This window comes from Neophocaena asiaeorientalis, unplaced genomic scaffold, assembly GCF_003031525.2.
Source record: "Neophocaena asiaeorientalis asiaeorientalis breed wild unplaced genomic scaffold, Neophocaena_asiaeorientalis_V1.1 scaffold114, whole genome shotgun sequence".
Taxonomy (NCBI): Eukaryota; Metazoa; Chordata; class Mammalia; order Artiodactyla; family Phocoenidae; genus Neophocaena; species Neophocaena asiaeorientalis.
In genome coordinates, this window is record NW_020173116.1 from 4982530 (window position 1) to 5006194 (window position 23665).

At 42.7% G+C, this 23665-nt stretch overlaps 1 protein-coding gene and 1 pseudogene across 1 annotated transcript; one reads left to right on the plus strand and one right to left on the minus strand.

Annotated features, from left to right (window-relative positions):
- Positions 1-3183: 3183 nt before the first annotated feature.
- On the minus strand, positions 3184-3974 carry LOC112399042 (HD domain-containing protein 2 pseudogene; annotated as a pseudogene).
- A 4949-nt stretch (positions 3975-8923) lies between these two features.
- Positions 8924-20551, plus strand: IL1A (interleukin 1 alpha). The gene is made up of 7 exons (XM_024743938.1): positions 8924-8980; positions 9421-9475; positions 10824-10872; positions 12204-12426; positions 14779-14952; positions 17021-17142; positions 19501-20551. Exons 2-7 carry the CDS (start codon positions 9429-9431, stop codon positions 19681-19683), a joined length of 798 nt encoding a protein of 265 aa, XP_024599706.1. The 5' UTR covers positions 8924-8980; positions 9421-9428; the 3' UTR covers positions 19684-20551.
- The last annotated feature ends 3114 nt before the right edge of the window (positions 20552-23665 follow it).

Consider the following 23665-nt stretch of genomic DNA (forward strand, 5'->3'; position numbering starts at 1 on the left):
AAACGAACACTAAGCTGAACACTCTTACAAACACAACCTCATTTAATCTTTCTAAAATCCTGTGAAGGAAGAATTACTAGCCCAGTTTTACAAATGAGGCAACCAAAGTTCTAAAAGTTAAGGAAATTGCCCAGGGCCACACGGTAGGAGAGACAGACATGAAATGTTACTCCTTATGCTTTTACTCAGCCCATTTCCTCAGCCTGGACTATCCATTCTCCACTATCTAAATCTAATTCTTCAAGACACAGCTAAAATGCAGCCTTCGGGATGCTTCCTTAATTCTTGGTGTTAGCTTCAGTCACTCCCTTCCCTTCCGTCTGTTTCTGTCTCTACTACAGCACTTCTTTTATTCTGCTTGTGCTATCGTCTTCTACACAGGTCTTGCCCACAAGTTCCAAGCCTGTTAAGGGTCAGTGGCTTTCTTTGCCACCTCTTTCCCATGGCTTCGAGTACAATGCCTTACACATGATGGAACCATGAAGAAGGTTGTCAAGAGGGCTCCAGGAAGGCTTCACGGAAGTAGGATCACCTTTTCCCCTCTGCCTCCAAGCCCTGCTCCTGAGTCCAGGCTCTCTTAGGCTTCTCCTCCAGGGGAGCCACAGTGCTTTGAGCAACCCTGCAGGGAATATAATGGCCTACTTGGGGACAGCACTGGATGGAAGACCTCCTGGATGGAAGAGTCCAGAAAAGGGGAAATTAAGATCATATTTTTTCCTTGGATATTCCTTTTTTTTACCAAAATACTCTAACACTTGTCCAGCCTTTCAGGCTCAGAAACCTAAACTTCCTTTTCTTGAGGGTAATCGAGGACTCAGATGGTCCTCCATGTATATCAAGCTTTCTAGAAAACAAGCCTGAGTCATCATCACTTAACAGATGGACTAAAATTGTCGTTTCCTTCTAATTTATCAGCAACTGTTATATATTTCTGTACTAGAAAAGGAACTTTTTTCTATATGCACTCAGAGAGACAAATCGAATTTGCCATTGAAGTAATGAAAAAGCAGGTATGTCTTTGTGACTCAACTGTACGTGTGACTGAGAAACATTCTACAAAGGATAGTGAGAGGGCTTCCCTGGTGGCGCAGTGGTTGAGAATCTGCCTGCTAATGCAGGGGACACGGGTTCAAGCCCTGGTCTGGGAGGATCCCCCATGTCGCGGAGCAACTAGGCCCGTGAGCCACAACTGCTGAGCCTGCGCGTCTGGAGCCTGTGCTCCGCAACAAGAGAGGCCGCGACGGTGAGAGGCCCACGCACCTCGATGAAGAGTGGCCCCCGCTTGCCCCAACTAGAGAAAGCACAGAAACGAAGACGCAGCACAGCAAAAATAAATAAATTAGTTAATAAACTCCTACCCCCAATATCAAAAAAAATAAAAAAGAATCTGCCTACCAATGCAGAGGATACGGGTTCAATCCCTGGTCCGGGAAGATCCCACCTGACTCAGAGCAACTAAGCCTGTGTGCCACAACTACTGAGCCTGAGCTCTAGAGCCCGTGAGCCACAACTACCCACATGCTCTAGGGCCTGTGTGCCGCAACTACAGAGCCTGAGCGCTGCCACTACTGAAGCCCACGCACCTAGAGCCTGTGCTCCGCAACAAGAGAAGCCACTGCAATGAGAAGCCCGCACACCACAATGAAGAGTAGCCCCTACTCGCTGCAACTAGAGAAAACCCGCACGCAGCAATAAACACCCAATGCAGCCATAAATAAATAAATGTATTTTTTAAAAAAAGTTTAAAAAAGATAGTGAGGAATGAGTTCAGTGTGGGCTCTATGTAAGCAAACATACCATTTCAAGAGCACAGAGCTGCCACGAGGCAGAACACGGTCATGTTCAGGGTAGTCGTGAAATATGGAATGGACAGCCAGGGCTAGAAGCCTAGCAGTCATTCAGTACAACTTCCTCCCTTTATAGATAAGGAAGGTCCAGAGAATGTGTGGGAATTGCCAAAGGTCACACAACTGGTTAGGGTCAGGGTCAGAGTCAGATCCAACTCTATTGCCTCTCCCACCACACTGTCGGCCACACCTGCCACTCCACACCTCTGCCTGGGCCACAATTGCTCTAATCAGGGGCCCATCCTCTCCAGCAGCCAGGAAAATTCATCTTAGTGGAAAATTCATCTCCCAGAGAGTAAAGAATGTGACAAGAAGAATGCTAATCTAGACACACTTCTGTCCAAGAAGAAATCGTTTATGTGAAAGAGGAATTTTGAGGAAAAAAAATGCATGTCACTTTGGAGTTTGTGATAAAGGAAGGACAGTCATCCCTAGGAGTAGTCAGAATAGGTTAGGCTGTACCAGAGTAACAAATAAACCCTGAAATCTCAGTAACTTAAAGGCTAATGCAGGTTGTTCTAGTCTCATACATTTACAGCCACACCTCACGCATTTGTAATCACACCCTCAGGAACACACCACCTCAGAAGTTGCTGCATCAGGGGAAGTTGGCAATGACAGAGGCACATACTGACCCTCGATTGCATCAGCCTAGAGGTGTAACATGTCACGTCTGACTTCCTGCTCACAGTGCATTGGCCAGACAAGCCACGTGTCCCTAATCTAACTGCCAGGGAGATCAGGGCATGAAGATAGACATTTACCAAGTAATCCCACAAATGAGTAGATGGATATCCGATTAGCATGGTCTACCAAATATATGTTCCTTAGATTTCAGGAAAGCAAATATTGAAATGCTTGGAGCATCTCATCTGTATCAAAACAAATGTATACATGCCTTGAGAAAAAGAAAAACTGAAAGGAAATACACCAAAATAATAATAATGAATACTTTTTTTGAATAATTATTCAATTGTTTGGGGATTTTATTTTCTTCTTCTCTCTCTTTTTTTTTTTTTGTATTTTTTGTATTTCCCTAGCAATATTTAATCAACATGTTTTAGAATCCAAAAAAGTAATACAAGTTTTTTTTTTTAATTGAGAAACAAGTTCAGGCCAGAGATAACTATGATTCCCATAAGGAAAAGAAAAGAAAATCTTTTAAGAATGCACTTCTAATTAGACAGTCACAATTAGCCAGCAAGAAGAAGACGAGAGAGAAGCATAGACATGACTGTGCCACACAAGAAGCTTTCTGATGAACTATGATTTTTTTTTAAGGTTTTAAAAATTTATTTATTCAATTCATAAAAAGCTCCCCGCCCTCCAAGTCTTCATCCATGGCATTTTCAGGACCACACCCTGTTCTGTAGCTTCTTTTACTGTCCAAATTGTATCACGTTTCTTGCTGGAGTCCAGGCAATTGAAAATGAACAGACTCACATCCGGGGAATCAACAGACCAACAGCGGCAAAACACAATACCATGAAACAGAAAAATAAAATGTTTGTTAGAGGAGTGTACCTCACGAGTGTGGCTCACTGGCGGCGGCAGCTATGTGAGCGTTTCTTTCTGCCTCGAGTTCAGAAACAAGCTGGGCTATCTCAGGGTGACTGAAGTTTCCTGCCGTGGAATTGTAGAAGTCCTGCAGTCTCCCAGGTTTGTTCTCAAGGTCTTCATATTCAGATGCCTGAAGAATCATTTCACATTGGTCCAGCTGCTTACAGATTTAGCTTCTGCACTCGATTGGGTCTCATATTCTTTCCAAAGTTCATAGAGCTCTTTTCTGAGATCCTCTGGGAGTAGCTGGGTTAGCTGCTTCATAGCTTCCTCTTCTCACCTATGTTTTTCTTCTTTGGGGATGTTATCTGCTGGTGCTATGTCCCCAACGATGCATTCTGCCAAATCATGAACCAGGGCTAGGCGTACACATCGGTCTTTGTTAAGATGTTCATCTTTGGTCACCAGGGCCATAAATGCCATCCTATACATGTGACCTGATACGCTCTCTGGCTTCTGGACATTTCTGTATGCCCAGCCAGTACATGGGACTCTCTTGAGCTGCCCCACCAGCCGCAGGAACTGCAGCAGGTTCTGGGCCCCGTGGCCCGAGATGGGCGCAGCCATGCGGCTACCCAACCCAACAGTGAACTATGATTTTTAAAGTGTGTCTGTGAAAGAGAGAAAAAAGGACACAGAGCCAATGGAGAAGGCAAAGAAGGGGCACAGCTCTATTTACCACCATCTCAAGAGAAGAAAGAAAGAGAATTTAGAAACAATAAAAGCACATGCATCAGGGAACAAACAAGCTTAGGGGAAGAAAGGGGATCACAGCTAAATGTGGATTTGCTGGCTGACCAGGAAACTGTCCCTTCCTCACCCTGTCAACTTGAATTTCTCCATCTGCTCCAAGCCACAGCCATTCCTATGCTCTCCGAGTTCCCAGAGCACTTGCCCAAAGTTTACCCAAAATTAAATGGGTAAAGACCCTAGTGGGGTCGACACAAGGCGCTGCCCAGCTGGCTCTTGCCTCCCTTCCCACCCTCATCTCACCACCTTCTTAACTCCCCTCAACTCTGGGCTCCAGCCTCAATGCCCTGCTTTCATGTCATCATTTGACCCCCACGACTTTTTCTCTGCCTGGAACATTCCCTCTTCCCTTCCCATTGAACTACCCACTCCCGATCTCAGACTAGCTCCTCTGTTCAATGCCCTCACAACACTTTTATCTCAGTGTGTACATATCTACTCATATAGGGGATTATTGATGAACACTTTTGCTGTCAGCTTCCAGGAGAGCAGAAACCATAGCTGGTTTCGCTCACTGAATGGGGTTTCATTTTTTTAACTCCTTTTTTGCTTACTAATGAGGAGCCATAGAGAGATTATATCTTCACCTTCCCTTTCTTTACTACAGAGCCAGTGTCACTAGGTAGTGGGATATTTTGAACTAGAAATCAAGAAACAGCGAGTTTTCATTTTTCGTTCCCACTCTCATCATGAACTCTCCACGTGGCCTCGGGACACTGACGCTCCCCCTCTCTGAGCCTACTTCCTCTTTTAGGAAGTGTTTAATCTAGATAGTGTCTGAGGTGCATCCTTCTCCAACATATCATTCTAGGTCCTTCGAAAGACTAACAAGACAAAGCAGAAAAAATTAGAGATTAACAAGAAAGAAAGAGGTCACCCACTAAGAAAAAGAGAATCCCTCGTGGTTGATTGAGCCTCGACGCTGGAATCTGAATTCCATTTTGGCAACTTGGTAACCTTGCGATCTTAGACAGATTGCTCCATCTCCCTGGACCTAGGTTTCCTCTTCTATAAATGTGATAAGAATACCGACCTCACAGATTTGATTATCTCCCTTCAATCAAGCACTCTGTCACCCTGTCACATCCAACTACATGCAATGATTTTAAAGTTGGTTCCCAAGACGTTTACAGATGATTCCTGTCTTCGTGGTACAATGGCAAGAGCATCACCAAAGTCCCCATTCAGACTCCACCACGATCATGTACTCGATGATGCTGATCGCCTTCACCCCTTTCCTGTATTTCCAAAGAAAAAAGTGAGATTTCATAGAAGAAGAGAGGAAAGCTATTTCAAACCATTTCTTTTTTTTATTTTATTTTATTTTTTTACAAAGAACCTTAGAATCACTGAATGATAGGCTGTTTGAGGCAGGAAAGACCTTTAAGGACAATCAGTTTCAGCCCTGTCATTTGGCGTTGGTGGTGGTAAGAGACTGGCGCATCTATATGCAGTGGGAAGAGAAGCTTGGACTTGGAATCAGAAACCTGAGTTCAAGTGCTGGCTCTGCCAGTTTGGTGACCATAGGTTGGTCACTTAACCTCTTCAAGGGTCCTCAGCTGTGAAAGGGCATGGTAATCACTGTCTCTCGTAGGTAAAGTGAGGAGACAGTGTGGGTGAGAGTTCTTTGTGAACTATGTAAAGCAGTTTTCAAGTGAAAAGCACCACCGTGACTGTTAGACCCACAGCCTCCAAGCTCATAAAGCGTATCCAATCACCTACCAAAATACTACATCCTCTCATCCTGCATACCTATATAATTTTTTATTTTCTTATTTTTTCTTTTTTTTTGCGGTACGCGGGCCTCTCACTGTTGTGGCCTCTCCCGTTGCGGAGCACAGGCTCCGGAGGCGCAGGCTCAGTGGCCATGGCTCACGGGCCCAGCCGCTCCACGGCATGTGGGATCTTCCCGGACCGGAGCACAAACCCTTGTCCCCTGCATCGGCAGGCAGACTCTCAACCACTGGGCCACCAGGGAAGCCTTATAATTTTTTTTTTAAGGTTTAATTTTATTTATTTTTGGCTGCATTGGGCCTTTGTTGCTGCGTGCAGGCTTTCTCTAGTTGTGGCGAGCAGGGGCTACTCTTCGTTGCAGTGCGTGGGCTTCTCATTTGTGGTGGCTTCTCTTGTAGCAGAGCACGGACTCTAGGCACGCGGCCTCAGTAGTTGTGGCTCACGGGGTCCTAGAGCGCAGGCTCAGTAGTTGTGGCGCACGGGCTTAGTCGCCCAGCAGCCTGTGGGATCTTCCCGGACCAGGGCTCGAACCTGTGTCCCCTGCATTGGCAGGTGGATTCTTAACCACTGAGCCACCAGGGAAGCCCCAATACCTGTCTAATTTTGTGAATCATGAAAGAAAAATACTGATGCCCAGCAAAACCCCTGGCACAGAATAAGGGCACAATAACTCTTTTCTGAATGATTTAGATTAAAATGACTAAAGAGGGATTTTTGAGGCCTCCCCGGAGTCAAGAAGTGGATACAGGAAACCATCCAAATTCCCAGTCGCAGAACAACCCACAAACACACTTGGGGCTCCAGTATGTTCCTCTCTCTGTTTCCTAGAAAGAGGTGGTGTGGTGCTGAGAATTACTTGCAAGTCAAGCTTTGTTCACACTCACAGAAAAGCACGTTCCCCAAAACAAAGCAAGGACTTCTCACTCTCTAAACCTCACCCACATTTTTGTTCTTCCTTTAAAAACCAGTTTCCAAAAAGGTCATGTCCAGGAAAAAGTTCAGTGAGACACAACCTGAGTTGATTGGCTAGAAAATCAGTTCAGACCCTCCTTGAGAAATTCAGCAACCACATTTGAGTAATTTTCTATGACAGAGATGTGACATCGGCCAGGATGGGTGTTGCCACTGATGGTGGAACCAAGGGTATTTTTCCTGGATTACCAAAGAGGTGGTATGTATTCCTCCCAGAAACTGAACCCACCCTCGGTTTCAGTGGAGGCCTTCACCTGGAAATGTCCTCCCTGTTGAAGTTCCAAGTCATTATTTTCATAAGGACCACATTATCTTCAGTGAACCTTACAACGATGACTCCACAGGGTCCCAAGTGACAGAAGCCATCGTTAGCGCTGTTATTATTTTTGTTTAATTGCATCTCCATAGCAGCCCACGTTCACTACGTGCTTTGCAACTGTTTCTTAGTGATAGTCCTCACAAGATCCGTAGGAGGCTGAGGGGGTAACGAGTGTTAATATTTCTGTGTCGCCTGAAAGAGAAGCACAGACTGCCAACACCCTTCACAAAAGGATCCATCCTGAGACACCCAAGCTCGTCCCAGTCTGGTCCTACATCTACATTGCCTGCACCCAGGATGCCAATTATTCCTGTGGCTCTTATTTATAACTATTATAACACCAGGTCTGTGAACAGGAGGAACTGAACTGGACAATAGAATCAGTACCAGAGATTTTGCACCCGGGACAGACCTTAATGATCACCTAACCAATCTCATGATTTACGTTAAACAAGGCCCACACAGCATACTTTACTCAACTCACACCAAACCACTTTACTCCTAGCCCTTCTGAGCTTTTTTGCTTTTTAATATCAAGTTGCATTGTGGTGTCTTGCCTGCCTCTCTTTACTTTTTATATTCCTCCTCTACCCTCTTTTCCCATCCATTTCCTTTATTTTAAATTATGTGGCTTAAACTCCAACCAGGAAACCTGAAACATTTATCTGCTAAGAGTCTGGTGTTCTGTCACCTGAACTGGGCCAGCCTCAGTATACTGAAAAAGTCTCTGATGATAACAGCCAGGTAACACTGAATCAGGGTCGTGTATAAGAGTCCCTGAGTCCCTTCCTTTCTCAATCTCCATTCTTCTTTTATTTTTGACCGTGCCACGCAGCATGCATGATCTTAGCTCCCCGACCAGGGATGGAATCCAGGCCCCTGCAGTGGAAGCGTGGAGTCTTAACCAATAGACCACCAGGGAAGTCCCCCAGTCTCCATTCTTGAATCCAGCCACTGGCTTCCAGCCTTGTCCATACCTCCCTGAGTCTGCAGCTATCCTCACACACCTTGGGTTTATCCTAGAGAAGACCATTCTTCTCTCTGGGCTCTGGTAGAAGCCAAACATGGCCAGGTAAAGAGTTTTCTCCTAAAGCTCTGTCACTTCTGTCTGAAATGGATTGACAGTATTCAGAGGAGTAAAAGGATTGACTTCTGTGGTTGACTATCATTTTTCTCTCCTCTACCCTGCCCTAACGGAGAGGTTGTCACCCCATACTCAGAGTGATGTATGCCTACTCAAGCAGACCTCCCTCTTCAGAAAAGACGGATCGTCTTCTCTCAAGAGCCACCCCTTAGCTGCCGGGGGGCTTCCAAGTATTCCATCAATTCATACTCAGCCCTGGGGCGCAATAAACAAATTAAGCCAAAACACGAACTAGGACTCCTAAGCGCCCCTCCAACTCTAACCATCTACAATTCTGCTTTTAGTAGTTCTCCCTCCATCCCCCACCAAATATTTTTAGAAACTTAAGTTTCCTGTTCTTCTTCCCTTTTTCTAAGACTACATGTTTATAACTGTTTAGAGCAAAGCAATAAATAAATGAACCAAGTCAGAAACTCCTGGAATCTCTGCAAACACTGTGATCAGGTATATTGTTTGTCATTATTTTGGCCAGTATAAGGTTGAATGAACTTAAAAAAATACAAAGCAGAATTTTTCCCTGTGAATTTCCAGTGGTGCAATCATGGCCACGCCCACTCCAGAGCAGACAAAAGGCGAAGAAAGCTGACTGGGGCTACAGTCTCCACACGGAAAGAGAACAAGTCATTTCACTGTTGCTTGCTGGAGTCAGCAAAGGTAAAGTCCTTATCACATCTTTGGATCTTAAAACATTTTTTTTTTGTTTTTCCCCTTGGCTGTGATCTCTCAAACTGCCTCCTCTGAAGCTAAAGCCTCTTCCTTCCTTTCCCATCCCTCTCTGGTTTGGTGTGTGAGTTAGAATCACAGTCAGATTTCAGAAAATGATTCTCTCTACTGGTGGGAAATTGAGGGACAGAGGAACTGGTTACATATGAGGGCATTGGAGGGTGCAGCCAAGGCTTTCCTTGAAGTTTACTGTGTAGCAGAGGAGGTAAATACATATGCAAATAATTCAAGGGAGTGAAAAGAAGAATGCTGAGTGTGAGCTAAGTCATTCATTAAATGTCTCAAGAAACACAAAGGGGAGGTGGTTCTCGTTGCTGGCATCTGGTTCAGAGGCTGGCAGGGCTGACGGCTACTGGTGTTCTTTGTTGCAGAAGTGAAGATGGCCAAAGTCCCTGACCTCTTTGAAGACCTGAAGAACTGTTACAGGTAGGAAAGAGCTTCTGTCTCTTGTGATTTAATGAGGGGATCAAGGTACATTAGAATCCAGCTGGGCCAGACCCGCAGAGGCTGTAAAGATGTGTCCTACCTCTGAAGTCAGGGCAGGTTCAGTGAAGACCCAGGGAAACAGCACCCAGAATTTAAACTGAGGTGAAATTGACAGGGAGGCAGCCATTCTAGAAAGATCACTTTTTTTTTTTTTTTAAATGTCTATTCAGGTCTTTTGCCCATTTTTTAATCAGGTTGGTTTTTTGTTTTTGTTTTTTTAGATGTTGGGGGTAGGAGTTTATTCATTTCTTTATTTAGTTTTGGTGTGTTGGGTCTTCGTTTCTGTGCGAGGGCTTTCTCTAGTTGTGGCAAGCGGGGGGCCACTCTTCATCGCCGTGCGCGGGCCTCTCACTATCGCGGCCTCTCTTGTTGCGGAGCACGGGCTCCAGACACGCAGGCTCAGTAGTTGTGGCCCACGGGCCCAGTTGCTCCGCGGCATGTGGGATCTTCCCAGACCAGGGCTCGAACCCGTGTGCCCTGCATTAGCAGGCAGATTCTCAACCACTGCGCCACCAGGGAAGCCCGAAAGATCACTTTTAAGGGCTGCTGAGTCCTAGTGGTTTTCAACATCTGCTTAGACACAGCTTCAGTCTGGTTCACATGCCCTGATACAGTAAGGAGTTTTAATGGATTGTCAGAAAGAGAAACCTTTCTCAGGAAAACTTCTTGATCTCAATCTGGAAGAGGAAATGGCTTCACAGCAATTTGAGCATGTGAAACACACACGGTCAATCTCATTCAGACATAGGAGAAAGATGATGAATAAAAAGTTAAAATTGTATAACAGTTTAAGCCAACATGGTATTCCCATTACCTATTAAGATACACTAACCACAAACTAGACTATGGAAATGTTGCCTGGATATTTGGCAAAGTATAAATTATTAAATCTGTTTTAGTAGATACATGAAAGCAAAGTGTAACGTATAACCCATTTGGTTCAAATGTAAATGAGGTGCTTCAAAAGTGTTTCTTCTCTCGTGAGGAGCTTAAAATTTTTCCCCGAAATTCAATTACAACTCTTCAATTGGTTAGCCAAGCCTCGTTTTTATAGATAGAGCACAGGTAGAGTTCAAGGCCTGGCCCGATGATTACTAATTCCAAATTATCAAGTACAAATTACTGTATGGGTGTGTATGCACAGAGGCCCTTAATTTTCAAAGATGACAGTAATGGCCGTGTGTGTGTGTGTGTGTTACCCAAAGCTAATATAGTTATTAAAATATGTTGCCCAGTGACTGTAGTGATATAACAAACAGAATTAAATTCTCATCCTCTTGTTTAACAGTGAAAATGAAGAATACACTTCCGAAATTGACCATCTGTCTCTGAATCAGGTAAGCATATGACCGTAATTCTTATGAGATTGCTGTGTTTACGCAGTATTTTCTCCACTAGTACAACAATGGCTTGAATCTTAGATGCTTCTGTTTTACCTTCACTAGAAGTCCAGAGACATGCATTTTTTCATTATAAGTGAGACCAACTGCCTCTTTGCACTAACAGTTGATGGCATCATTCATGCTCACCAGATTTTCCCAGAACAGAGCAGAACTCACCTGAAACTCCAAGAATGGAGTCTCCTGCGTCAGCCTTCAATCAGAATGTTGGTTTTGCCATCCTGGGACAGCCCCTTTGGGCCACTTCACCAGGGGTCTGTCTCCTTAAGTGACGTGTTGTTGACACCTTCTCTAACACCAGCTCCAGAGATTAGAGATAGCCCTCTAAGTGTAATAGCCCATGAAGCTGAAGTGGAAGAAGCAGACCAGTTGAAAGTAAAAAATCTGCAGCCATTCACGTGCTGTGTTATTTGGTTAGGAGACCACAAATAGGTACTGCTTTGTGTGTCTTTGGTACTAGTTCTAAAAGCTATACCTAGAGGAGTATTTCTAAAATATTTAAGCATTGTCAAGTAGGTGTTTGACCTCCTGAGGGGGAACTGACTAGAAGGCTACCACTCACTAAGATCACTTGTAGACCTGTTTCATTACAACATGTCATTTTTTTTTACTGAAATATAGTTGATTTACAGCATTGTGTTAGTTTCAGGAGGAGAGCATAGCGATAGTTTTTTTCTGATATAGGCTATTACAAGATATTGAATATAATTTCCTGTGCTATACAGTAAATCCTTGTTGCTTATCTATTTTATGTATAGTAGTGTGTATCTCTTAATCCCAAATCCCTAATTTGCCCCTCCCCCCTTACGTCTCCCCTTTGGTAACCATAAGTTTGTTTTCTATGTCTGTGAGTCTATTTCTATTTTGTATATAGGTTCATTTGTATTATTTTTTAGATTCCACATGTAAGTGATATCATATAGTATTTGTCTTTCTCTGACTTACTTCACTAAGTATAACAAGATCTCATTTTTGAGTCTGTGGTTGGATGACAAAGACCTTCCCAGAGATCACATCTTTTCAGGGAAATCCTCAAAGGAGGGATGGGAGGAAGTGGGTAAAGAGGAAGGAGGCAGAGGAAAAGGAAAGGAGGAAGGAGAAAGGAAAGGAGGAAAGGAGGAAGGAGGGAAAGACTGATGAAACATGGGTTACCCGAGACCAAAATGGACATCCTTCTCTCTAAGTCTGTTGAATAAAACTCCTATTATAAAGGAGTCTCATTCTCTGGCCATGGGCAGCCTCTCAGTTTTCATTTTCCTTCCTCACAGAAGTCCTTCTACGATGCAAGCTATGAACCACTTCATCAGGACTGCATAGATAAATATATGTCTCTGAATACCCCTGAAACCTCTAAGACATCCAAGCTTACCTTCAAGGAAAACGTGATGATGGTGGCAGCCAACGGGAAGATTCTGAAGAACAGATGGTTGAGTTTAAATCGGTTCCTCACCGACGATGACCTGGAAGACATTGCCGATGATACGGAAGAAGGTAAGGGGTCAAGTGCAATAATATCTTTGTTTTCTATTTTTAAGCAAATGGGGACAGCAGAGTACAGGGAAAAATAAAACCTTGAGTAACAAGAGGGCAGCCAACCATTCGTCTGGTAACTATAAGAAAGGAAAATTAATTTTTAGCCTTCTCCAGTGGGAAGAGGCCAGCAGTGGCTTGAGTTTAGCATACCTGCTCACAGGCTCACTTCGTGGCCATATTCTTAAGGTCATGTGACTTTGCGCCTTTCGACAGGAAGCAGTTATATACTGCTAGTGGATGACTTCCACTGTGGAAGTCATGCTCCTCCACATACTAATTATGTCTCCTTGGGCAAGTTACTTAACCTTTCTGTACTTCAGTTTCCTCTACTGTAAACGGGGGTAATCCCCTAACTGTTGTGAAGATTAAATGAGTCGATACTTGCAAGCTTCTGGACTAAAATAATGCCTGGCACATAGAAACCACCTAAAAAATGTTAGCTATTATTACTACTACTATTTTGTTAATACTACCGACACTACTAACTTACTAATGGCTGCATTATCTCTCACCTTCACAACAATCCTACGTTCTTGTTTTGTATATGAGGAAAGTAAGCGCAGCGAGATAGCGACCTGCCCAAAATCTCACAGTGTGTAAGTAGTAAAGTGTCAAACCATATCTGTTCTATCTGACTATAGAAGTCATGATTTTTCTCCCATGCCTTCACTAGACTAGCCTCCACATGAGATATAAACCTAACATTTTTAAAGTAACAGCTAAATATTAACACATGTTCACCTAGAAAATCGGAAAAACAAGAATGAAAATTAAAACCACGCATACTCATACCAACCCTCAGAGTTTACCACTGCCAGCGCTGTGTTACCTTCCTTAAAGTCTTCTCTATGTGCATGCACACACAGGAATATACATGTTAAACATTATTAGGTCAATTACATACAATTTAATATCCAACTTTTTTCATTTGTCAATAAATAAAAGACATTTTAGAGCTCCAGTTTTTTACCATTAGAAGTAGTGTGACAATGAAGAGCCATATCAATAAATCTTCATTTCTATCATTTATTTCCTTAGAATAAAATATTCCTGGAAGTCGAATTATTCAGAGCCATGAGGATTTGTGAAGCTATTGACATATACCCCTGTTCAGAAAGGTGGTAGATAGAAAAAACAAAATAAAAAAATTTTTTTTCAAAAAATAAAAAGAAAGGTGGCAGACTATGGAGAACAGTATGGAGGTGCCTTAAAAAACTAAAAATAGAACTACCATATGACCCAGCAATCCCACTACTGGGCATATACCCTGAGAAAACCATAATTCAAAAAGAGTCATGTACCACAGTGTTCATCGCAGCACTATTTACCATAACCAGGACACGGAAGCAACCTAAGTGTCCATCGACAGATGAATGGATAAAGAAGATGTGGCACATATATACAATGGAATATTACTCAGCCATAAAAAGAAACGAAATTGAGTTATTTGTAATGAGGTGGATGGACCTAGAGTCTGTCATACAGAGTGAAGTCAGAAAGAGAAAAACAAATACTGTATGCTAATACATATATATGGAATCTGAAAAAAAAAAAAAGGTTCTGAAGAACATGGGGCAAGAGAGGAATAAAGACGCAGACGTAAAGAATGGACTTGAGGACACAGGGAGGGGGAAAGGTAAGATGGGACGAAGTGAGAGAGAGGCATGGACATATATACACTACCAAATGTGAAATCGATAGCTAGTGGGAAGCAGCCGCATAGCACAGGGAGATCAGCTCGGTGCTTTGTGACCACCTAGAGGGGTGGGATAGGGAGGGTGGGAGGGAGATGCAAGAGGGAGGAGATACGGGGATATATGTATATGTATAGCTGATTCACTTTGTTATAAAGCAGAAACTGACACACCATTGTACAGCAATTATATTCCAATAAAGATTAAAAAAAAATAAAAGGTGGCAGACATTTAGACCTGCACCTCAGTGACATATAAAATTCCTAGTGGATTCATTATTTTCTCAGAGTGCATTCATTTGAAAATATAGGTGGAGAATATACAAGGAGTCTTCCTGGTTACTTACAAACCTCCAAACAACCAAAAAAGTTGTACAGGTAATCTTTTTAAAAAAAAAAACTATTGCCTGAAGAATCTAAGTTTAAAAAGAAACAAATAAGTAACCACAGGGATAATCCTAGAACCAATTCTGCTGACAGGGTGATTTCACTTCTCTCTCAGTTTCCTAACCTAGACTGGGATATTCTTCATGTCCCTTCAATAGCTTGTATTAGAGCATGTATATCATCTATGTTTGTACTTGGACATTAATCTGAGCTCGTGATAACGGTTTTAGAAATCATCAAGCCCAGATCAGCACATTACAGCTTCCAGAGCAACATGAAATACAACTTTATCAAGCTCATCCAACAGCAATACATCCTGAATGACGCCCTCCATCAAAGTATAGTTCTACATCCGTCAGGTCAACACCTCATGGCTGCTGCATTAAATAATCTGGATGAGGCAGGTAAATGGACAATTCTGTCATCTTCCCCCACCCTTTTTATTTCTGTATTCTTTTAAGCTTTCTGCTTTTAAAGAATAAACCTCTCTAGATTCCTGGCTTTGCACGATTTATCTAGAATAGGATGAAGCACATCACCCCTTGTAAAAGTTCTGGGCAAGGACAGGAGCTTCAGCCAAATCTGGAAGCTTTAACAAGAGAGAAGTGTCTTAGCTATGAAAGCTCTAAGTGCAGTTTAAAGCTTTCTGAGATACTGTCTCCTTTGGTTCTCTGAGATAGTCTTATCCTTGATTTTAAAGGTAAGTAAACGGAGCCTCAGAAATATTCAGTGACTTATGCAAATTTACTCAGAAGCCAATGAGGACCCTGCTGATCAAACTTCCAAATAACACCAAACTAGGAAGAATCATTATCTTTATATATATATATATATATATATATATATATATTTATTTATTTATTTGTTTGTTTGTTTGTTTATTTTTTTGCTGTGTTGGGACTTCGTTGCTGCACACGGGCTTTCTGTAGCTGCGACGAGCAGGGGGCTTCTTTTCCTTGTGGTGCTCGGGCTTCTCATTGTTGCAGCTTCTCTTGTTGTGGAGCACGGGCTCTAGGCGTGAGGGCTTCAGTAGTTGCAGCACGTGAACTCAGTAGTTGTGGTGCACAGGCTTAGTTGTTTCGCGGCATGTGGGATCTTCCTGGACCAGGGCTCGAACCCGTGTCCCCTGCACTGGCAGGCGGATTCTTAACCACTGCGCTACCAGGGAAGCCCAAGAATCATTATCTCTGATAACATAATTGTGAGGCAAAGTAGCCAATAAGCTGCAAATATGTTCTGAAGAATGAAATTTAGGATGCAAGAAATTTTGTCACAACGATCCAATTTCCATGGTGTACGTATTTTAGCTTAAGGACATGTCATCAGTAAACAAAATTATCTTCAGAGGTCCAAAGAGGCTACTCTGTGATAAACAAGCAGGGCTCTTTCTGATTGGATATATTTCGGCTAACATGCTTTCCACTCTAAGACATTTACAAATTATTTTGTGTTCTACTTTCCTACGTAATATTATTTCACACAATTTTCCCACATATTGACAGAGTATATGTATTTGCCATTTTTAAGGGCACTAGAATATTCAATCATGTTGCCATGCTGGTGCCTTGGGTTTGCTCTAAATAATTCAGTTGCAAATGTCTTTGTTTAAATTATTTCTTTCTCTATGAGCTTATTTCTTGGAACGTATCCCAGATGCTGGATTTCTAGGCATAAATAATTTTACAGCTCTTATTAAGCACTGTTCTCGAAGGAAAACTGAACTACTTTTTACTATCCTTAGCAACATGTGAGTGTATCAGCTTCTAAACCCCTCCATTTTACTCATGACTTCACAAATTCCAGGGTCTTATCCCACTAATATAATTACAAGAGATTCAATAAATATGCAGCCCCCAAGCATTCATTCAACATAGAAAATTCCAAAGCCATTAACCAAGTACTTACCTGCCTAGTGAATAAGGCAGACATTGTGAAGGATACAAAGATGTATAAATTCCGTTCCTGACCTTTGGGTACTTACACCATAGTTGGGGACATAACTGCACACACACACAGAGCATCTTTTTTATATATATATATAAATTTATTTCTTATTTATTTATTTTGGGCTGCATTGGGTCTTCGTTGCTATGTGCGGGCTTTCTCTATTTGCGGTGAACGGGGGCTACTCTTCGTTGCAGTGCATGGGCTTCTCATTGCGGTGGCTTCTCTTGTTGCAGAGCACAGGCTCTAGGCATGTGGGCTTCAGTAGTTGCAGCACGTGAGCTCAGCAGTTGTGGCTCATGGGCTCTAGAGCGCAGGCTCAGTAGTTGTGGTGCACAGACTGAATTGCTCTGTGGCATGTGGGATCCTCCTGGACCAGGGCTCGAACCCGTGTCCCCTGCATTGGTAGGTGGATTCCCAACCGCTGTGCCACCAGGGAAGCCCACACACAGCATCTTCATAAACACTTGATTTTACACAAATACAATGGATTTACTTTTTTTTTTTTTTGGCTTTTCTCTTTGCCAGTGGAATTTGACATAGCTGCTTATACATCAGGAGACGATACTCAACTTCCTGTGACTCTAAGAATCTCAAAAACTCAACTGTTTGTTTGTGCTCAAAACGAAGACGAACCCGTATTGCTAAAGGTCAGTTGTTCTCAGTCTCCAATTTACCTTCATTTACAACCCATGCATTTGTAGATGATCCCAAGAGGCAGACACCCCTAGCAGGATGGCACAGTCCTCTTTTCTTCCTACCACAGTCCTACCTGCCCACCTGCCTTCCCATCCTACTTCTTTTTTTTGTGTGTGGTACACGGGCCTCTCACTGCTGTGGCCCCTCCCGTTGCGGAGCACAGGCTCCGGACGCGCAGGCTCAGCGGCCATGGCTCACGGGCCCAGCCGCTCCGCGGCATGTGGGATCTTCCCGGACCGGGGCACGAACCCGTGTCCCCTGCATCGGCAGGCGGACTCTCAACCACTGCGCCACCAGGGAAGCCCCCATCCTACTTCTTACCCACTATATTCAGAGGCAGTTCTAGGCAGGATCTGTGGAGGTGGAGGTGGCAAAATTACATAAAAGGCAAACTGCCTTCTTCTTCTTTCTCTTTTCCCTGCCTGGTCCTATTCACTTCCCATCCCTGGGCATCTGTTTATTGCATCCCTCTTTGAGCTTTACTGACATCTACTATCTGACCTACATGACAGTAGGCTTTAGTACCAGGGGGCCTGCCTCCAAGAGCGTCAAATAAGCCACTGAGATCACAGAGAATTAATCACCTGCCAGTGGGTACAAAGCAAAAGCTGGGAGCCAAGGCTCAAACCCTGGCCTTCTGACTGCAGTGGCTCTCTCTCTTCCTTGGTGCCAGTTTTCTCTCTCAGCCCAGCCTCATCTCTACTACCACATTCCCCTCCAAACATACAGACACACACACATGCCCACTAGAGCCAAATGTTTTCTCCACTGATTAGTGGGTGACCCTTATTCAGTAAATGTGTAAAATCCAACCCCCGCTCCCACCCTAACTAGGATTTACGTGGATGCATGTGTCTCTCTTCCTGGATCAAGTCAGATGAAAGTGAATGTCTATAGAGTAGGGCAGTAGCTTCATTCGTGAATTCATTCAACAAACGTTGTTTATTGAGAGGCTTCTATTTTTCAAGCAGTGTCAACAGCTCAGTAGACAGTGGTGAGCCAAAGCCTTATAGAACTCACTCTTCTGAAGGGCACAGACAATAGACGAGCCAAACAACCAGCAAAAGGTGCAAGATGCTGTAAAGCCAATGAACAGGGCGCTGAGATAGAGAAAATGAGAGCATGCTTTTACACAGAGCTCCCTAGAGATGAGAGCTGCTGCTAGGAGGGAGCATGCCATCGGGGGTGGAGGTGGCATTCCAAACAGAGGGATCTGAGTGCACCCAGCCCTAGAGCTTTACAAGGCCAGCTTCAAAGATCAGAAGGGACACCCAAGGAGCTGGGACACCCTGAAAAAAAGGAAAGATAAATAGAGGAAAGGACTTCAAACAGGGAAGTATCCTGACTTTACTTGTATTTTCTAACTCAGAGAATAGATCAGAAAGGAGGCAATAGGGAAAAACTGATTAAGATGTGGTAGTAACAGTCGGGGTGGGCGGGGGCGGGAGTTGTGAGACAGGTGGAAAGAAGGAGACAGAATCTGGTTATATTTTGGAGATAGAACCAACAAGAGGAAGAGGGGGAAACTGGGAGAGAAATAGGTTTGAGAAATAAAATCCTTGTTGACATTGAAAAACCCAAGGAAACCTCAAAAGGGTATTTAGTTCTTTTCTATTAAAAGAATAGAGAAGAAGCATCTTAAGTTAGAGCTTGAATTTTGTTTTTCCATGAAAGTACTGTTAAATTTTTTTCATACTCGCAAGAGGAACAAGAGGAGTGCCGTCTAAAGGGATCACAATTTTCAAAACATTGTATTGAAAGGATTCAGCTTCTAATATGCCTGGAAAGTTTTGTGTATGTGTGTGTGTGAGATTTGGGTTTCTTTAGTCTTCAGTTGTTGACTTAAATACAGAGATAAACATGTCTAAATTCTAAGTTATTTTCCCAAAGTATGTTTTGTACATTTAGAGGTCAAAAGGTTTCCAGGTCTTAGCATCCTTAGTGCTCATATCTGATGCAAAATGTTCTATTCCCATGTTCAGGCAGGACAAGAAGAATGTTTCACCCTACCTGTCAGGATACAGTGAGACACTAGTGTCTTTGGCGGTCTTCATGATGACATTGGATTTCTCTCCAGTTAACTGAGGAAATCAATTATTATGAATAGATGGGGCCGTACATCTAACAGGCATGTAATAATGCTTTCTGAATGAACAAATGAATGAAGAACCTATATCATCATGTTACCTAGTCATAGTCCTAAAGTGCTGTGTATCTCATGAAGACCAAACGCCAAGGGATTGAGCATCAGTTCTTTTTTTAGCATCTTCCTGTTCTCTTTTAATAGATCTTTGTTTTCCTTATCCTAGGAGATGCCTGAGACACCCCAAACCATCAAAGATGAGACCAATCTCCTCTTCCTCTGGAGCAACCATGGCAGTATGCAACACTTCAAATCAGTTGCCCATCCCAAGTTGTATTTTGCCACAAAGCAAGAAAAACTGGTGCACCTGGCAAGGGGCCTGCCCTCTATCATTGACTTTCAGCTTTGACTGTGGAGTCTACTTACTTGTGAAGTGTTGACAATCTGTATGTACCATGTACATGAAGGCGTCAAATCCTGCACTCTTAGTCACTCTGAGCATGTGCTGAGCCTTTGTAACTCTAAATGAATATTTACTCTCTTTCTAAGAGAGGGCACAAAGTCTAGTAGAACCAACACTAACATATAATGTTGCTTGTTATTTAAAGAACACCCTATGCTTTGCAAACTACCAATCATTTTAACTATTATTACGCATACAATCTTGGGAGGGCCAGGGCTACTGACCGTGGCTACCAAAAAGGCTCTACCCATATTACAGATGGGTTAACTAAGGCATAAGAATACTAAGAAATACCCACCATAGTATTTGGAATGAGAAGCCATGGACCCAGGATTTCATTCCAACTGCTTAGCTTCTGCTTTTAAGTGGCTGATGGACCCTTTATCAAACACTGTACGTTTCTGGGACCTCAGTTTGATCATCTTCAAAATGGAGGGAATGATGGCTATATCCTTCCTGCCTCAACAGTATTTTATGCCAATCCGTGAGCTCGTTTTAGTAAAATACTTCTTGAAGCTGAGCCTCAAGAAGAAGGCAAAGGACGCAATATTATTTAAAATTATTATTTATTACACTTATATATTTATAAATATTATTTCTAAGATAATTGTAACATTATTATATTTATGGCAATTCTTTGCAATCTCTGAGTACGCCCATGTATCTTCAACAATAGTAGACAGTGTTTTCCAGGCTGAATGAGTTTCAGGCACTAAGGCACTTTGATCCAAGTTGTGCTTTTTCCATTGCAGTGAAGCTCTGTATTCTAGTACCTGGGAGTTCTGTAATTACGATAATAAATTTGTATTCGTTACCTTGTTCGTTTGAACTGATAACTGCCCCAACTCTTTCACTCCTCTGCCTTTGTCATTCTTGTGTCATTCAATTTCACCTGCTCTCAAGTCCTACTAGCTAAAACGGGATGAACCTAACTTTGGCAACCACAGGACAACTGTTATCTCAACTTTCTTTTCTGGAACATGAGCAACGTTTCTTCTAGGTTCTAGAAGTTGTGATCCAATCGTAGTGTTGCGTTACCATCAACAGTGTGAACTGATACATTATCATCAATCATAATTGAATATAATTTAGAAAAAAGTAAATCTGGCCCATAATTACATGTTGTCTTAATCATTATTTTACAGCATGGTAATTAGGAACAGATAATAAAAGTAAATAACTATAAGTAGTGTTACAAAACCATACCAAGATTTTATGGTTTTTCTCTCCCCTTTGTTAGCTTGCCAGTATGCATAAAAGGCGTAAGAATGATAATATTCCCAGGTTCATTTAAAGCTCATATTACACACAACACATGTGCTCATATGTCCATACAAACTCACACATCCAGAGCCACATTAAGGACTAATGGCTCCTTTTGGAAAGCGTAGATACAAAGTACGTTGAGTTGGAAAAAGTTGAAATCAAGAGAACTTGGAATTAGATGTGGGAAGTAGTGGAGAAGGAGTAGTCCAAGATGACTCTCAGTTTCCTGCTACTGGAGAGAGGGTGAGTAGTGGTGTCTTAATCAGTATTTTTGGTGAAAATATGGAGTTCTAGGATGAAATACAATGAGTACCATTTTAGACACGTAACTTGAGCTACTGGCAGGACACCCAGATGCAGATGTACAATGGGCAGATCATGAAGTGTCTGGAACTCAAGAAAAGTTAGAACTAGATACAGACTTGGAAGACATCAGCAGGTTTTTAGTAGGTAAAATCCTAAAAATGACATCAGAGAGAGAAGAGAAGAATATGATGAACACTGTCGGTTGTCCACCCAATCACCATCTCCCCATCTTCCTTACTGACAGAACCCTGACTTCATTCAGAAGGAAATATGTCTTGAATTGGCTTAGACCAACTGGACTCAAAGAATGAGTCCAATTGGTCTGAGCCAATCATGGTCATTCTGTCCTCCCATGACTAAGTCACGTTGAGTTAGTCCTGCCTAATGAGATGTCTGCTGGGGGCAATTTCTGGGAAAGATTTTCTACTCTGATAAAAGAGCCATGTAGAAGGAAGTCTTTTTTTTCTTCCTTCCTTCCTGCATGAGACATGTTCTATGAGGATGTAGAGCTTGGAACTGTGCTAACCAACTTGCACTTGGGAAGACACAGCCACACGCTGAGGATGGCAGAATGGAAGGAGAAATAGAGTCAGCATCTCTGATGACATTGTTGCACTAAGAATCTACTTACTGCCAGACTTTAAGACCACAAGAAACATTATTGCAATTTTATTCTTTTTATTTTTGGCCGCGTCGGGTCTTCGTTGCTGTGCGCAGGCTTTCTCTAGTTGTGGCGAGTAGGGGCTACTCTTCGTTATGGTGCGCGGGTTTCTCATTGCAGTGGCTTCTCTTGTTGCAGAGCACAGGCTCTAGGCATGCGGGCATCAGTAGTTGTGGCGCACAGGCTTAGTTGTTCCAGGGCGTGCGGGATCTTCCCAGACCAGGGCTCGAACCCATGTCCCCTGCACTGGCAGGCAGATTCTTGACCACTGCACCACCAGGGAAGTCCCATTATTGTGATTTTAAATCATTTACATTTGGTTTGCTATTACTTACCGCCAAACTCAGCCTAATTGAGCACCACAGGATACAGACACAGATACAGAGGACTGCAGAAAAACAGAGAGAAAAGGAAAAAACCTGTTCTCTTGTTTGTTTCACACTGTTCTTTCTAGTTGCCATTACTTTCCTAGGTTTTCTGTACCCCAAGTCTGGCTAGGGTAATACTAGGTATCAATATTTTAAGAAATAGAGAAATACAAAACACTGAGCAAGCAATACTAATTCAAGAAATCTTAAAAAGCATAATAGCTGCTCAGTCTTTAACAGTGAAATACTGAATCATTCTAGAAATGGCCTCAATTATTTGTAATGAGATGGATAGACCTAGAGTCTGTCATACAGAGTGAAGTAAGTCAGAAAGAAAAAGACAAATACCATATGCTAACACATATATATGGAATTTAAGGGGAAAAAATGTCATGAAGAACCTAGGGATAAGACAGGAATAGAGGCGCAGACCTACTGGAGAATGGACTTGAGGATATGGGGAGGGGGAAGGGTGAGTTTTGACAGGGCGAGAGAGAGTCATGGACATATACACACTAACAAACGTAGTAAGGTAGATAGCTAGGGGGAAGCAGCCGCAAGGCACAGGGATATTAGCTTGGGGCTTTGGGACAGCCTGGAGGGGTGGGATGGGGAGAGTGGGAGGGAGGGAGACGCAAGAGGGAAGACACATGGGAGCATATGTATATGTATAGCTGATTCACTTTGTTATAAAGCAGAAACTAACACACCATTGTAAAGCAATTATACCCCAATAAAGATGTTAAAAAAAAAAAAAAAGAAATGGCCTCAAGTATTATTCTAACAGGGTCAGCTATGCATATCCCCTACTCCCTACTCCCCAGCTGCATAAACAGTGAGAGGGTCACCATGATGAGCTTCAACAATCCTAGCACTGAACTTGTTGGAGTCTATTTCTTTAATATGGTCTTATACATCAGTCTCCAAATTGATGGGTGTAGAGCCACATCACCTGTAGGTCCAAGGTATGGAAGGAAAAGGAAAAGGATATTTCCCTAACCCTCCCCCCAATTAAATCATCCCTCTGATGCTTACATATACCTACACTTGAACTTTTGGGGGATGATGGAAATAGTTGGGATAACAGTAAGTACCGTGTTGGATGTAAAATATGCTTGTGTATCTATACCTATTCCTTGATTGTGTGGTGGTTTCATGACCATATACATTTCTCAAAATTGTCCTCTTGAGTCTTGGCCAATGTTGGCTGGTCAATATCTCTCATAAAACTTGTTACCCAGAAATTGGTATACTATTCAGGATATGGCCAGCCCAGCACAGCTTAGAGTGGGACCTTGTCCTTTCAATTTTAGACACCATGCTGTTT

Excerpts from the sequence above, each read along its gene's own strand:
- IL1A (XM_024743938.1), top strand. The coding sequence starts at position 9,429 with ATGGCCAAAGTCCCTGACCTCTTTGAAGACCTGAAGAACTGTTACAG. Across the intron at positions 9,476-10,823 it reads GACCTGAAGAACTGTTACAG|TGAAAATGAAGAATACACTT; the intron begins GTAGGAAAGAGC and ends CTTGTTTAACAG. Across the intron at positions 17,143-19,500 it reads ACGAACCCGTATTGCTAAAG|GAGATGCCTGAGACACCCCA; the intron begins GTCAGTTGTTCT and ends TCCTTATCCTAG.